This window comes from Strigops habroptila (assembly GCF_004027225.2).
Source record: "Strigops habroptila isolate Jane chromosome 13 unlocalized genomic scaffold, bStrHab1.2.pri S16, whole genome shotgun sequence".
NCBI lineage: Eukaryota > Metazoa > Chordata > Aves > Psittaciformes > Psittacidae > Strigops > Strigops habroptila.
This window is the reverse complement of record NW_022651054.1, coordinates 820,734-836,434: the sequence shown is the minus strand read 5'-3', so window position 1 is coordinate 836,434 and position 15,701 is coordinate 820,734. Positions and strand designations below refer to the sequence as shown.

General features: G+C 50.9%; 1 protein-coding gene across 1 annotated transcript in view; it reads left to right on the top strand.

The window, feature by feature from the left end:
* The window catches only part of BAZ1B (bromodomain adjacent to zinc finger domain 1B), a 49,977-nt gene extending 35,021 nt beyond the window's left edge, over positions 1-14,956 (top strand). Inside the window, exons 14-19 of the mRNA XM_030472317.1 lie at positions 4,287-4,434; positions 5,981-6,128; positions 7,906-8,027; positions 10,310-10,461; positions 12,107-12,210; positions 12,802-14,956. Coding sequence (XP_030328177.1) covers positions 4,287-4,434; positions 5,981-6,128; positions 7,906-8,027; positions 10,310-10,461; positions 12,107-12,210; positions 12,802-13,168 — 1,041 coding nt within the window. The 3' untranslated portion in view covers positions 13,169-14,956. The remainder of the gene's footprint in view (positions 1-4,286; positions 4,435-5,980; positions 6,129-7,905; positions 8,028-10,309; positions 10,462-12,106; positions 12,211-12,801) is intronic.
* Positions 14,957-15,701: the final 745 nt, after the last annotated feature.

Genomic DNA, 15,701 nt, shown 5'->3' with positions numbered 1-15,701 from the left:
TTCACTTCAGGGCTCTCTTTTGGTCTTGTGATGTAACTCTTTGATCAGGGACAATACATCTTATCGGCTGCTAAATCCGAAGCGGCTTCTCCCCATTCCAAGTTTGGAGGGCAGGTTATGGGGCCAGGTGTTCCCTGTTTATTTCGAAGAGTAAAGGCATTGGCAAATTAAAATCATACTGAGGAATTGTAGTTAATTTCCTCTCTGTGAACAGGAACTGGGTGAAGTCAAATACCCAAGTTCCTTTTTGCAGTTCCTTGCACAAGTTGGGTACTTTAATAAAAGCATATTATGGAGCATTTATAGAGAAAGTAACAGGAGTTGTATCCATCAGGGAGGAACTCGTGGTGTCTTCATGCCTTTGGTCCATAAAGAGAAGTAGAGACATGTCGAGGTTTTGGGGACTGCAAGGCAGTTAGGTTCAGGTAAATCCCAGCGTTATGCAGGAAGCACCACAAGTCATCATGTGCATGGAGACACCCACACAAGATGCCAAACTGAGGGTTGCACACAGCATGTCTGCACACCCGGGCACACAAGCTGTATGTGCCTGCAGTAGAGAAGAGGTATTGTGGGGGTAAATACCCAGCCTTCCAAACTGAAGCTCAGATGGGGTGGAGGATGGCTGCGGAGAGTTTGACTGGTTCCACAGGCAGTCAAGCTGTACTAGTGTTTCATCTGAAGAGGGATGGGTACTAGTGCTTGGGGGTAGCTTCTGTGCACCAAGGTGAATGGGATGTTAGTGCACCATGACAAGACTTTCCCCACTGCCCCCTTCAGTGTGCTTTGCCTGGGTTGATCACTGGCTTCAGCAGAAGTAGCAAGATCAGAATTGGATTAACAGAAGCATTTGAAATTCCCAACTTAAAATACTGTTTGTTTGCTGGGGTGTGGGGGGTTTTGGTTTTGGTTTTTGGTTGGTTGGTTTTTTAAAGCTCCTGTCAGCATATGCTGGACCCTTGTTGTTGGAACATCGAGTATTTGCTATGCTGTGGCATTAGCATGTTAGCAGGGTGTTCAGATAGGCACTAGAAATTTTCACACTCCTCAGTTGTCCTGAAATATTTGAACTTTGCTAATTTTGCATCTGTCAGGCCTTAGTGCAAGGGGAGTGAAAGGCTGCCTTGTCCTAAAAGCTGTCAGCAGAATACAGAGCTATAGAAATCAGTTATGTCTGAGACAGAAAGGACCTGGATCATCATTTTTCCTGTATCTGCAGCAACCTTACTCTCATGTGTCTTACAGCTATAAAGACAAGGGTTATACCTGTGGAGCACACTTTAGGGGGAACATCAGATTTACTACAATATCTCAATGGATAGTAATTTAGCAGTACGATCTCTATTTCTGAACTCTGGTCACATCCCTACTTTTGCTAAAGCTGTATTAGATTTCAAACCCAAGCTTTTATTTGCCTGAAAATGGAGGCATATTGACCATGAATGTTTAGGTAGTTTCTTTGTTCTACCTTAGAGCATGGCCTTCTCACTTCACGACGTGGTTGCAGAGCCTTGTTTGTTACAGGAAGGCTGGGCTTCTGTAGCATGCTTGGTTCTAGCAAGCGCAGAACTTCCAGCTACAGCAGCCTAGTTGGTTAAAGTGCTCTGTGTGATGGAAACATGCTGATGTTGTGCTTCCATCTCTGAGAACCAGCTGGATAGCAGGATTTCTGAATATTGCTGGACTTGCACTCATAAGTTACTTTGACTTTTTTTTTTCTGGTATCACCCAGTTTCCCTGGTGACCGCATGCTCAGCTCTGCAGCTCCCCGCACAGCTGTACGGCACAGATGGAAGTATTGCCAGTCCAGATGTGCAACTGTCCCCGTCTCCCTCCAGAGCACTGGCTTGTGTTTTGTGCCAGTGGCTCTGGAGCATTTATTTAGGCAGTGCTCTCTTTATCGGGCTCAGAATTTTCTAGACACTTGTGATGGTACAGGCAATGTTCAGCTTTTTTTGTTGAGTTCTGGGGCTGGTTTGTTGGTTTGCTTGGTTTTTAGTTGGGGTTTTTGTTCTGTTTTCCTTGTGTTTATCTAGAATGAGCTTTCTTTTTTGCCAAAGCAGAAAACCTTTATAGATGGCCTTGAAAGAGCAGCCCAGATCTTAGACAGAGTTATCCAATGAAAAAACCTGACTGTTAGGCTTTTAAAGACAAGCCTCCTGCATAGGTTAGGAATTATGAACTCTTTTATAGCTAGACCTGCGCTGCGAGTCCATGGCAGGTAAAATAAAGCATAGCTGTACTGGAGAAACACACTTGATAGACTCGGAGACCATACGAGTGAAATTGCAGCCCTGTGGTGTGGTTATGTCTCATTTTCCCTGTGAGAAACAAGTCATAGCACAATAGGCCCCTATTTGCTGACATGTCTGTACCAAGGGTTGCTGCTGGCTGAGCGCGAGGTCGCAGCCTGGGCCTGTGGCTGTTCTGGTGCCACCACGCCTGTGCCACTTCAGTGGCAGCAGCACCCTGGGCTGTCCCAGAGTAGGACAGGGGAGATGTGACCTCTTTGAAGCGTGACATCGCAGCGCAGCTGCATGGGCGTGGGCAGCCGCCCATTGCTTTCGATTGCCTGTGCAAAGGGAAAGCCTAGAGGGGGGTCAGTCCTCACCTGCAGACCTCAAAGAGCAGCTCCACAACCCAGCAGTGACTGCTGCAGCAGCTCAGAGGGAATTCTGTCAGCTAAGGATAGCAGGGGAGCCTTTCTGGCTGGAGGTTTGTACACCTTTACCCAAGGTGGTTTCTGTCAATGAAGTTGAAATGTGACTGAAGAGTTCTCCTTTAGGATTTTTGTGGGGTTTTCTTTTTGTTTCCCCTGCTAGATTGCTCCTCTCCAGTCAGGAGGGTATTGAAGTAACTCCATTCAGTCTCCTGTTTGCCTAGTTGGCAGTCTGAACTCCCTTGATAACGGTACTGCTAAAATGCCACAGTCTCATGATGCTTGGGAAGCAAGGCTAAAAATCTGCTAAATTCCACAGGCTTGGGGAGAAAAATCTAAGCAAAACTTGCCAACAGCTTTTGCAGATTTATCTTGGCCCAGTACTTACCCAGTATATTAACAGCAAAACCCAGGAACAGTTACTTGGAAAATCAATTGCACAGTATGTGAAGCACCTCAACAATGTTCTGCAAATAGCTCAGGGCTGTGTGATGTGCCGCGGGAGGCTGCGCAGGTTTCCGTTTGTCTTGAATGTCTCGGGCTCCAGGTTCCGTGCTAGCAGTGGCAGCAAGGATGTTGGCATTTTATAACAGTTTGTGTGTTTTTCCAAGCATCTAATATATGCTGTGCTTCCTCAAATTCCGTCAGAGGAGAATGTGCAACTCTGCAAAAACCCTGGGTTTTGTTTGGCTCCCAAAGTGCTGTCAGCTGCAGAGTTTAGATTTTCCCATCTGACACTTCACTGTTTGATTTTTTCATTCTCCTGGGGTAGAAGAACATTAACTTGAGTCCTATTATGTCCCTGTCATGTCTAGGCCATCACCTCATTGTTGTAAAGCAAAGGATTAACGTTGGAGTGGAGCATGCGGTGGCTCTGGATCTTTGTTCTGGTCCATTTCCGATTTACCACCGCGTTGTTTCTAAACCTCCAGAGCTGAGTGTGGGATGCCACATGTGACTTGAGATGTGCAGGCTCCAGCAGTTGCCTTGGTACCAATCTCAGGTTTAATGCTTTCATCCTGACTTGCAGCTAATTCTGGGGTTTCACATGCACTGAGCTCATCTTGTCTCAGGGCAGTGGCTGCTTTCCTGTCTCGAGCTCCACGTGCTTTGCCTGTCAAACCTGATGGCAGGCAATGCCCGGGTCCCCTTGCCCAGCGTGGAGGACCAGGCCTGTGGTGGGTCCTGCTGCTGGTCTGGATTACCTCTGCAGCACCCACGGGAGGGCAGCACAGGCTGCTCCACTCCACCATGCTGAGCCGTGCTGCCAGCTGTCTCCTAACTTCCATCCAGCATTTTACAGTGCTAGATTTCTGCCTTTTATTTTCTTAGCCTGATGATTATTTGGGTTAGACTTTCAGAGCAAGAATTCATTGGAGTTCACGTAGGTTGTTTCAGTCTGGTCCTGAAATGCGAAAGGGCTCTACTGTTACGAACAAGCTGTCCCATCCAGTGCAGCTGGTTATGAATAAACCACAAATAGGACTGCTGAGGCTGTGTAGAAGGAAAGAAACACAGAGTTGAGCTTTGGTTATTAAGGGCCCCAGCTAAAGGATATAAAAACATCTTCAGACTGTAGCGAGCTGTGTCTGTGTGCTTCGTTGTAAGTTGTTAGGTCTGTCTGCAGGTTGCTTCAGCCATGGAGAAGTGGAAGACAGCAATCCGTGAGGCCCAGACCTTCTCCCGTATGCACGTGCTGCTCGGGATGCTGGATGCCTGTATCAAGTGGGATATGTCAGCAGAGAATGCCAGATGCAAAGTGTGTCGCAAGAAAGGTAATGCATTCCTGCCCCACGCCTGCGTAACAGTTGGACGCTGTCACCTCTCCATGCCCTGCTTAGGCAACGTGCCCTTGTAGTCTGTCACTGTCTTTGGCTGTATTTTGAGTTTTGAACGTCAGGATTTACAGTCAGAAGCATTGATCTCACAGAAGCATTTGACCCTGACTCCAATAAACCGTTCTTACGAAACCACTACACAGTCTTGCAGAACATTGCAGAGCTGCTGTCCCCTGGGTACTTGGGGTACTTGGACACAAGTCATCAACAAATCCTCCTGGGAGCACTTGTGCCACTGTCCATTTCCTGGTTTCATTTTTGAGCTGGAATGGTCTTTGGGGCTCTGAGCCTTTTCAGTTAATCCCATCTCTTACAGAAGGAATGAATAAGGAGAGGTTGGGAAGGATGTTATCCTTTGGGAGAGAGTGAGGTGGGATGATGCTACTTTGAGGCCAGGGTGGGAACAGAATTGCTGGTGGGCCGGAAGCCTCATCAGCTGGGGAAGTAACCAAGTAAGTGACAAGGGTCTGCCTTCTCTGTACGCGTTATAGTGTGGAGGGCTTCAGAGTCTTGCAGGTGGGGGGGGGAGTCGAAGGGGTGTCACCAGCAACAGAGTGCTAGTATTTGTTCTGCCATAACCTCTCCTTTTGGATGGAAGCCTGGAGGAAAGAGCTTGGTAGTACATTCTGCCTCATCATGTGCTTTTTGTCTCACTTTCTATTTGCTGAAACACTAGTGGGAAATGAGGGCAGGCAGGAATGCTGGACCACTTGTGTTTACCAAAAGGCTGTGCCATCCACCTCCTCAAAGAAATAAGGGCTGAATTGGTGCAACATCCTTCACCGTGGAGCCTCAGGGATATTCCAGACCAATGCAAAAACTATCTGCTGTCGAGAGGGGATTCTGGGCAGATGTAAAGAGGGGGCTTACCTGAGTCTTACAGATTATAGTTTCACAGAACTTAAGAACTGGGATGTTAGAGAAAAGAGAGGTGCTGGCATGCTCTCTGCACTTTCTTTTTTTTCCCTTCTTCAGTAAATGAAATAGCTGGCTCAGGACTGTCTCCCTGTTTCCCTGCATTAGTGAGAAGCACAGAGAGACTAGTTCTGCTGCATACTGATTTTCTTTGTAGGCTTGCTACCTCAATTTGAAAGAAGATGCTGTGCAGGTTAACCAGATTGAGGGTAGAATAAGAATAGCTGCATTTGTAGCTTCTTGCTGGGTTCTTGGGCACATCAGCAGCAAATTTCTCTTTCCCTGTGTTTGGTTTGAGATTTAGCCTGGGTGGACCCTATTTGGCAGGTTTCTACCTTTGCCTCAGCTGAAATCTTTGCAGGGCAAGGGACTCTGCATTGTTTTGTTTGGTTTTCAGTGCTGCTGGTTTCCACTGCAGCGGTGGAACCAAGAAGGAAGGGGCCCTGCCATCCAAGGGTGCTCTGCATCTTTCTCCTGCTTTGTCCTAACCTCCAGCACTGTGGCAGCTTCTGCTTCTCGGGTTGCGCAAGGCTGCTGTGCTCGTTACAAGTGTGTTGCACTCTCCTAGGTGAGGATGACAAGCTGATCCTGTGTGACGAGTGTAACAAAGCCTTCCACCTGTTCTGCCTGAGGCCGGCGCTCTATGAGATCCCAGACGGCGAGTGGCAGTGCCCGGCGTGTCAGCCTTCCACTGCCCGGCGCAGCTCGCGGGGCCGGTGAGTGCCCCCCGCTTCCCGTTGCCTTCCCACCCATGCACGGTTCTGGCTGTGCTTCCACAGCGCGACCAAACCAGCCTGAAACAGAGCCCCTTTAAAAGGCTCGTGATAGCCTGGTTAACTCCCTGGCACTGGAACAATAGGAAAGCCATTTTTCCAGGCTGTAAGTTCAGCACACCTGTGTTGTACTGACCCATGACAACTCGGGAGTTTCAATAAATAACTTATGTTTGGCAGGGCCATGCACAAAACATCGACCGACATCAGGTGTGCTGAGGGCTGTTGTTTCTTCAACTCAACAGCTAGCTGGGTGGCTTTTTCATGGAGGGCAGTTGGTAGCGTTGCAGCAGTGTGGTCCAGAGGACTGACTTCTATTGTGTTCTTGTCAAGTTAGAGCAGACATTACTCCAGGCTGCAGCTCAGCCCCTACTGTGCTACTAAAAATCAGTCTACAAAATGCTGCTCATTGTTTTCTAGACATGGTAAAGCTTAACAAGGCAGGAACTTTGTAGGGCTACAGAGGGAACATGATCTGAGGAGGAATCAAAGTTGTTCTATGCAGCAGAAATTAGTAGTTGCTTCCTGAGAGCCAGGTGGTAAATTGGTTTTTGAATTGCAAGCTGGAAGTTCAACATATGCAAGGTGTATTTTTCTGTTCACAATGTATGTCCTCTGCTGACTGTGACTGTGCTGCACCTACCTGCTTGTCAGGCTATCAGATGGCACCTGAAGCAGAAGCAGTCACCAGATCTCCCTTCCAGAGCAGCAGCACAATAAGAGGTGTACTGCCTTGGAGCATGCAGGTGGTGTATGACCTTACAAGTATTACTTACTCCCTAGGCACAATTTAAAGGTTCATCAGGCTTGTACAAAAATGACAGGGCTGCAATGCAGCTGTTCCAGCCTGAGATCATCATCACTTTGATGTGGCAGTCACCTGCAAGCTGTCTCCTGGACAAGAGCCATCAGGAGGGGTATCACCTGCTTGCTGCTATTGTCTTCCTACCTGAAGCAGGAGAAGAATGTTGTCCTGGGAGTGCTTTTGCCCCCTGTACTGTGCGAGCTTATTCTTACTCCTTTTACTGCTCCAGATCCTCTTTGTCCAGAGGATTGAGACTCCCACAACAGCTTTGCCTTTGTCCCCTTTTGCCTAAGCATGCTGGTTTGTTTGTTTTCCTGTTTTTGTAATGACTTGAATGCTTTAGCAGACATCTGTGAGAAGTCAGAACTGTCTTGGGCAGGGAGTCTCTGTGGCTTCTGAAACCAGCACACGAGAAGCCTGACACTCTGCTCATGGTTAAATACAAGCTTAGCTGTGAATATTACTGAATGAGGGCTGTTTCCTGTAGTGCACATGCAAGTGGCATGACAGGGGAAGGAGAAAAAGGAAAGATATTCCAGCAGAAACCAAAAAGCTCCCCTCTTGAAACTCCTTAGGCCTGGCCTGCAGACCTGGGCAGGACATCCTCTCAGGGAGGAGTAACTGCACAGCAATTGCAATCTTAAAATCCATTATTAAGGTGCCTAGAACAGCAAAAACTATCTAGGTTCAGTTGTTGGGGATTTTCAGCCCAGGTGTTCAGACAACAGCCTGGGAAGTGCTCTTTTAGCTGTAGCTAGAACTTGCTACTTTCTGGAGCAGTCAGCTGCTTCAGTGTGGGGCGGGTGGTTATTTGACATCAGCAAGTCTCTGCCTGTGAACACACAGTAGAGAGGGCCCAAGGCCTCTGGTGCCCATGCTCTGCTACAACAAATGTGTTTACCTGCCTTACTCTAGGAACTATGCAGAGGATTCTGCTGAAGATGAAAGTGAGGAGGGTGAGGATGCATCAGAGGAAGCTGAGGATGCTGAGGAAGAAGAGGAGGAGGAAGAAGATTATGAAGTTGCTGGTCTGAAATGTAAGGCTTTGACTCTGCAGGAAAGAAACAGAAAATATTAAGACTCTGCCTTCAGTATCCAAAGTATTAATCCTATTTGGGACTTGTGCTTTTCCTCACACTCAACGAGGTCTTACTTGGAAGTGGTGGGAGATGTCACGGGAGGAGGCTGTGGTGGAGCTGGGCATTACCTGGGGAGCTGGAGGGAACCCTTGTCCCTTATGATAAGGGTCAGTGTTGGCAGAGATGGAAGCTGTGCTGAGCTCTTTCTTACTGCCCAGTCGCTGCCCTGGGGACACTGCCCAGTCCATGAAGAGCACTGCAAGGGCAGTGGAGGCTGCAGCATCATCAGTTACTGGCATTAGCAGCCTCTGCACCTACGGACTTGGTAAACTGGGTGCTGTCAGTAGGTGCTTATGGAGCTTTAACCACAACCCTTCCTCCTTGCTTTTTCCCTTCTCACCAGCTCATAACCTCTTACGTGAAGGATTCCTAGTGATTTGGCAAGGAGACATTTTCAGACAGGACTAGCGCTTCCTCTGCCCAATCCTGTGGGAAGGCACAGTACCTGAGGTGTGGTGTGGCCTGGAGCACCAGCACCCTTTGCTTGCATACAGAGACCACTCAGGATGCACAACTAGCACATTCCTGGGCAGCTGAGTGGAATAAAAGAGGATTTTCTAGAGTCTCAATGACTGCTGCTCCAGTTCACCACTTTTTAGTATATGTATCTGCTTTGTTTTTAGGGGAATTTGACATTTGGGCAACACGATGCAGTGAAAAGATCGATCTTGGAATGCCTGTGCTTTGTCAAAATGCCCTTGACTGACATAAAATTGACTTCAGATTGATTTAACCAAGGCAGATGGTGGAACCTGCAGACTGGGACCCAAAAGATTATCCCATGTTCTTCGAGGTTTTTTCCACCCAGGTCTATCAGTCTTGATTCGCTTGCTTTATTCTGGTTTCAGGGATGTTCACTGGTTCCCTGGCTGTGTTCACCACTTGTTGTTCTGTGGTGTATCCATGTCCACACTTGGAGCTTATTCAGCCTATGTTGCAAGGCCAAGTCAGGAGCTGAGCCAAGGTTTCCAAACAATAGCAAAGAGGGTTACAGTCACTAAAAATAAAGTGCTAAATGCGAAGTTTTAAAGAGCATTAACATAGAAAGGTCACGGTGGAAAACTTTTGTTTTAATAGAGAAGTCCCATTAATCCCCGTGGCGTTTATCCTGAGCGATAGAACCTAGAATGTTGGCTTGCCAGACATTTAACACGTGCTGCACGCTTGACACACAAGCAGAGTGACAACAGGCAGACGTCCTGCAGCCTGACACGCTGCTCGTGCAGGGGGCCTGGCAGGATGATTTATTGGCCAGGGCTAGATTAGGGGCTGCACATCACATGCTGCAGCATGCTGGGTACAGCTTGCTTAGGCCATAGGGACCAGGTGGAAGGAGCTTGGCTGGGGAAGATGACCAACACATTCTCTTGATACAAAGGGGTCATGGGGGAAACTTAAGACAAGGGAGTGCACCAGCACGCTTGCATTTCCATCAGTGTGAAGCTCTGACAGGCCAACCACCGGGCAAGTGCTTTTCTGTGGGATTTAATGCAGCAGTCCTGGGGAATAAAATCCCATTGTGTCCCACTTGCAGTGCGGAGCAGCTCCCGGCTGCAGTAACTCAACACTCCCCCCACGTGCAGTTCGGTTTTCAGGGGAGCTCAGCAACTGGCTGATCCCGCTGTGTGGGCCACTTGTAAATGCTTGAAAAAGCAGCCATCCCTGAAACAGTGAGGAGCAGGGGGGCAGCAGGAAACCAGGGAAACCCCAGGTTTCTGCTCCCAGTGCTTTCAGAAGGGATGTTGCAGTTTTATCTGAGACAATTGCCTGTCCTCCATTCCTTGCCCTGTCTCACTCAGCACTTCTGCGGGTAGAGGGGCTGTTGGAGCCCAGGGCCTTGCCTGTGGAAGCTCCCTGGTCTCGCTTGGGGCTGGAGGATCTTGCCAGTTGGCTGGTGTGCATGACCACCCTTGAGCAGGATGCTGTTGCCAGATAGCAGTGGCCTCTTTGGACTGGAGGTGATTACCCACATATCTCATCTGGAGAGGGTATCAAGAGCACAGCTGACAGCAGCATGTGCCATCTGAGGACCAGAGCTGGGTCAGTGCGGCCGACCAAGGGTTCGCCAGCTTCCCCACGCTGGGAGCAAGGCTCTGCCTGGCGTGAGGCTGGGCGAAGGGATTGTGGTCTGTGCTTCCAGGTTAACCTGTTCCTCTAAGGCCATGGCTTATACGTTTCAGTGAGACCCAGGAGGGCAGCCCGGGGCAAGCCGAGCACAGCCTTGTACTCCTCGAGGCAGGGAAGGCACCAAAGGAAGAAGCAGTCGCTGCACCCTGCCAGGGGACCCCGGCAGCGGGCGGCACCTGTCAACGGCGCAGACATTGATGAGCTGGTAAGAGCCAAACTGCTCCCTGAAGGCTGCTCCCATCACGAGTTACAAACAGAACAGGTGTCCTGCTTCCTCCCCTTCCCAAAGAAATGCCCCGAATCCTACCGTGACACCCGCGCGGGGGGCGGGCTGACAAAGGAGGCACATCCCTGAGGGCCTGGTGCAAACGGAGCACAGCTATGCCAGGCATCCTTCCCCAGCCGTTTCCATACATTGTCCCCTTGAGTAGCAGGCAGCCTGCAGCTTGTTAAAGGGTTTTAAATAGTATCCAAATGTCTCTGCAGAGAGGTGGGGGTCCTGGCTAGGGAGAGAATGCCAGCAATGCTGGACCCTTGCTCCCCAGCCTTGGCCATTTTCTTACAGTTGTTGTCCGTATGGTCACTCCCTGGCCTCCAGGAGATAATTTGGCTGGTTTAGGTTTCACTTGACATTTAAAGAATAAAACTGTCTGCTCCTGAACAGAGCAGTGCTCTCTGTGTGTGCTGGGTGGCGTGGAGCTGCAGTGTGCTGTGCTGGTTGTCCCAGGGAGGGACACACTGCAGGGGATAGGTGAGGATACTGCAGCCCCACAGGCCACGTCATGAGCCTCTGCTAGATCTGCCATCTGTCCACTGACCAGCAGTAGTAGTGCTGATGTGTCCTGTCACTGTTCTGGAGTGGTTTTGATGGTCTTTGGTCTCACTGCTTCACGCTGGGTGTGAGTGGGCTGGCTGCTGGATCTGCAGTGTCCTTTTAGCTGCTCTGTGCTACAGATTGGAGGGCAACTAAATCGGCAAGCCCAGCATGGGCTGCCCCAGCCAGCTTAGAGGGATATTCAAGTGGGGAAAGTCTCACTGGAACAGCTGACAAAACACTAGATTTGGGGAAGAGGACTCTGTAGGGGCTCTTGCACTTAACCGTGTGTCCTGGGAAGAGACTGAAGCTGGGTCAGGAATAGTGCCCTGTGTGTGGAGCCTTCCCATCATCTGCCATGCCCTAAGCAGCAGCGCCTGGCGAGCTGTGTGCCTGGAGCCGAGGGGATGTCCCTGTGCTGGTGGCTGGCTCAGGCAAATGACCTTGTGTTCAGCCTGTGCCAGTGCTGGAGGCATCAGCTGCTCTTTGGTATTTAAAGTGCATGGTTGGCTCTGCAATGTCAGTACAGCAGCACAAGTGCTTTTCCTCTGCCTCTTGTGCTGTCCCCCAGGGGCTTGGAGGAGGCAGGGAGGGAATTCACACTCTCCATTTGCTGTCATTTATTCTTTGGCTGCTTGTTTTGACCATGTTGTCTTTGAACCTATCTTGAAAAAGCTTTGCTGCCCCCAGAGAAAAAGACAGGCTGCTGGTGAGTTATTCCCACCAGAGTTTCTGGATGGGGCTCCCGTTCTGTAACTGAAGTTGCCACTGATTGTCTTGGCTGTTGCCATCAAAGGTCCTGCAGCAGAGCTCTTTGCCTCTTGATTATTGTGGACGATGGCTGTGTTTTAAAGACTTGAACTTTGCTTCTGCAGCAGTACTACATGTCCCCAGCCATTGAGACACTAGCTCATAAGTGAGGGGATTGAAAAGAAAATCTCTGCTAAGAATCAGCTGGTTTGGCCTCAAAACTGTTTGCTGAACGCTAAAGCCTGTAGTGGTTCCCTCTTTTTAACAGCATCCTTTGTGTGGGCAGGTCCTTCAAACAAAGAAGACGGCACGTCGCCAGAGCCTCGAGTTGCAGAAGTGTGAGGAAATCCTCAGCAAGCTGATCAAGTACCGCTTTAGCTGGCCCTTCAGGTGAGGGCGGGTGGCCCCGTCCGGGCACAGGGCTGCTGCAGGCAGGGGGGCTTGGCTGTGCTGTGGGCCTGACAGAGCCTCTTGCAGGCTGCGAGACTGGGCTTTCAAAAACAAGTTATGGGTGGGAAGAAAGGGAGCAAAGCTGCTCCAGAAGAAAGCCCCTGTGCGCTCTCAGTCCGCTGCTGGTCTGAAGACAGGGAGCGCTTCTGAGGTGGTGTAGCAGAGGGTGGTTCACTGTGGGTCAAAGAGGGGAGGCTGGGGGAGGCTCTCTGCAGCCCCCAGGGTCTGCAGGGCACATTGCAGGCAGTGGGGCAGAGAAGGTGGCTGTACCTGCCACATGCCAGTCCCTGTTCCGGAGCAGCTCCCTGGGCAGCAGGACATGCTGCTGTCCTTCCTGCCATCACGCCGTATGACTGACATGTCGAGTGCTGCCGAGGTGCTGCGTGGGCTTGTTAGAGCAAGGCAGGTTGTGGGTCGGGGCTGCTGCCCGAATGAAGGGGATGGGGTGGCTGTGGTTCTCCTCAACAGCCTGCACTGCTTGTGGCCAGGGCTGTCATTGTCCTCCTATCGCTGTGGCTCTTCATTCGGCAGGGAGCCAGTGACCACGGAGGAAGCCGAAGATTACTTTGAGGTCATCAGCAACCCTATGGACTTCCAGACTATGCAGAGCAAGTGTTCTTGTGGCAATTACCGCTCGGTGCAGGAGTTCCTCTCTGACATGAAGCAGGTGTTCTCCAACGCCGAGCGCTACAACCAGAACGGGAGTCACGTACTGTCCTGCCTGGAGAAGACAGAACAGTGTTTGATTGACATGGTGCACAAACACTTGCCTGGCCACACGTATGCACGCAGGAAACGCAAGAAGCTCTCTGCCAGGTGCCAGGGACTGGAGGAGCAGGAAGGGGACAGTGAGTCAGAGCCCCTTGAACATTCCCGGGGGCGGAAAAGGAAGAAATGAGGGATGGGGAGACGTGGGGGAGAGCCAGAGCTGGAGCAGGCCTTCTGGTGCTGCCGGGCAGCAGGATGGGTTGTCTGGAGGGAGTTGGGAAGCAGCAGGCACTTCTCTGTGAATCCAGCCTTCCCTTTGGCCTGTCCTAGTTTTATTTTTCTGCAATTTCCTCAAGTATTCAGTCATCCGTTGAGTGAGCGGAGGTGACCATCCTGCTTCCTGCAAAATCCACAAAGCTCTTAGCGAGCCTGTCCTGCGAGGAGGGGAAGGTGGGAGAGCACAGGAAGGGTCTGGCCAAAGCCTGGCTGGGCAGAGGAGCATGAAGCCTTCTCCAGCTCAGGTGCTGCTGCGATGAGCCGCTGCCTCCCCTCCGCGAGCAGCTGGTGCCGGAGCGCGGTGGGACCTGCTGCCTCTGCTGCCTGTGATGTGAAACCAGCCTGGGGCTGGCGCAGGGAGAGATCATGTTGCTTCATGGAAGGACTGGGTGCCATCAGGCCAATGGGCTGCTAGTTCTTGTATGTATATATTTATATGGTGTTAATTCTGAGCCCCCAGTGAAGGGCTGCATAGGGCAAGCAAGCACTTACATATATGGAGATCCGGCTTTCACCAGCATCCTAACACCACTGGCTTTGAGGTGCTCCTGCGTCTCCTCTCTCTCTTCCCAGGGAGTGATCTCTGGAGGTTGAGCACCGCGGAGGGTGGTTCTGAGCTCGGCTCACACACATGAAGAGGAGGCAGCTGGCTCCCCCTGAGCAGCACACAGCCCCTGGGACGAATGAGTGCCAGAAGCATACCCAAGAGCATGGTTTTCTGCACACCCACAGGGAGCTTCAGGGCAAGGGGGCAGCAGAAACATGTTCTGTGTAACTTTTAAAATCAATTTTCTAGTTAAAAGTGGCTTGTTTCTAGCTGTGATCTTGTACAAAGAACACCTGTAAGATACCGTTGTCTTGCTTTGGCACATGTACAGTTTATATGAAATCGTGTTTGCTTTATATTTCCCCCCCACTCTTTAAAACTCATTTTCCTACCAGTAGCTGGAGTTACACCAGGGGACTTGTTGGGGGGGGGGTCTCCCAGTCCGTCCCTAGCCACACTCTCACCATGTTTTGTAGTGCCACCTTCCCTCACTGGCCTCCCTCGCCCTGTGCAGCGCAGCGGGACCAGCCTGGTGCTGCCCGAGGCTGCTCCTCGTGGCCTGTCCTGCCCCCGGCACTGCCTTTCTCTAAGGAAAGGATGTGTTTTTTCCTCACCTCTCCCTCTCCATCACGACAGGTTTTGATCATATAATCAGGGCTCGAACTTTTTATTACAGATCTCTGATTTGGCACAAACCGGACCCAGGGCTGCTCTAGACTGGTTTTGCAACAAAAGCAGAAGCAGCTGCTGCAGCTCCTGTGATTTGAGACGAAAAGAATCATCAATTAAAAGTTGCAGACTGGTTTTATGAACGTTTTACACTTGTTTGTTGGGGTTTTTTTAACAGGTATTTGTTTCAGTTTTGGGCTGTCCCCGGCTGTGGAGACCAGGCAGGTTTCCAGCTGCTTCCCTCTCCCCAGCCTCAGCTCCCTGCCCCACAGACTAGCACTGACGTTTGTATCTCGCACATCCCCTCCAGAGGCTTGGTTTTGTCCTGGTCATAGAGAACATTTTCTGCAGGTCCTACACGGTGAAACCTTTGGAACTGTACGTTTTTTAAACATAAATGTTGGGGGGGGAGGGGGTTTCTGCCAAGGGCTGTACTTGTAATAAATTGGAAACTTAAAAATAAACATTATGTACTTGTGTTTGTAACACCAGCTTGCAGCGCGTCCTTTGTGGGCACCCTGCGTTCATGTGGGAGTGTCTGGGATGTCTCCCCCTCTGCCTTCCCCAGAGCCCCCACCAGCTGTGATGTCTCTTGCCTTCGGGGGGAAAGTGAAGCCACAGAGCAAGGGATGGAGGGACCAGCGAGTCTGGGCCAGGTCAGCTCACAGCTCTGAAGCACCATCTGCCAGTGCCCCTGCTCAGGTTTGGTTATAGCAGCCCTTGGGCTGTGCCTTTGCCCTGGTATTGCAGCCGAGTTGGACCATGTCCCCTGCGCAGGGCTGTGACCTCCCGCCGCCCTGAGCTGTGCCAGGCAGAACTAATGTCCTCAGCGGAGAGGGAGGGGGCTGTGCCCCTCCTGCCCCTGCACTGAGGGAGGCCACCAGGATGTGGGAGCTGGCCACCCCCTTCGGTCCCTTGTCTCCTGCGGGCTGCCAGTGACGCTCGTCCTGCCACAGCGCGCAGGGTGGCACTGGGTTGCTGTCCTGAAGGGAATACACACAAGTGATGGGGGAGCTGAAATGTCTCTGCTCTCTCACCCTGGCGTTGGCAGCATGGATGTGACAGTTCCCCTGTTCTGTTCACACGTTCTGCAACCGCAGCCCTGCAGACTGTGGCTCGGAGCCAGGCTGTGGCCATAGGGACGGCTCCAGCTGCCGATCTCTGGAGTGAGCTTCAGAGGCAGCACGGCCCAGGGAGGCAACGAACCAAAGCTGATGTTCACCCCGTGAGC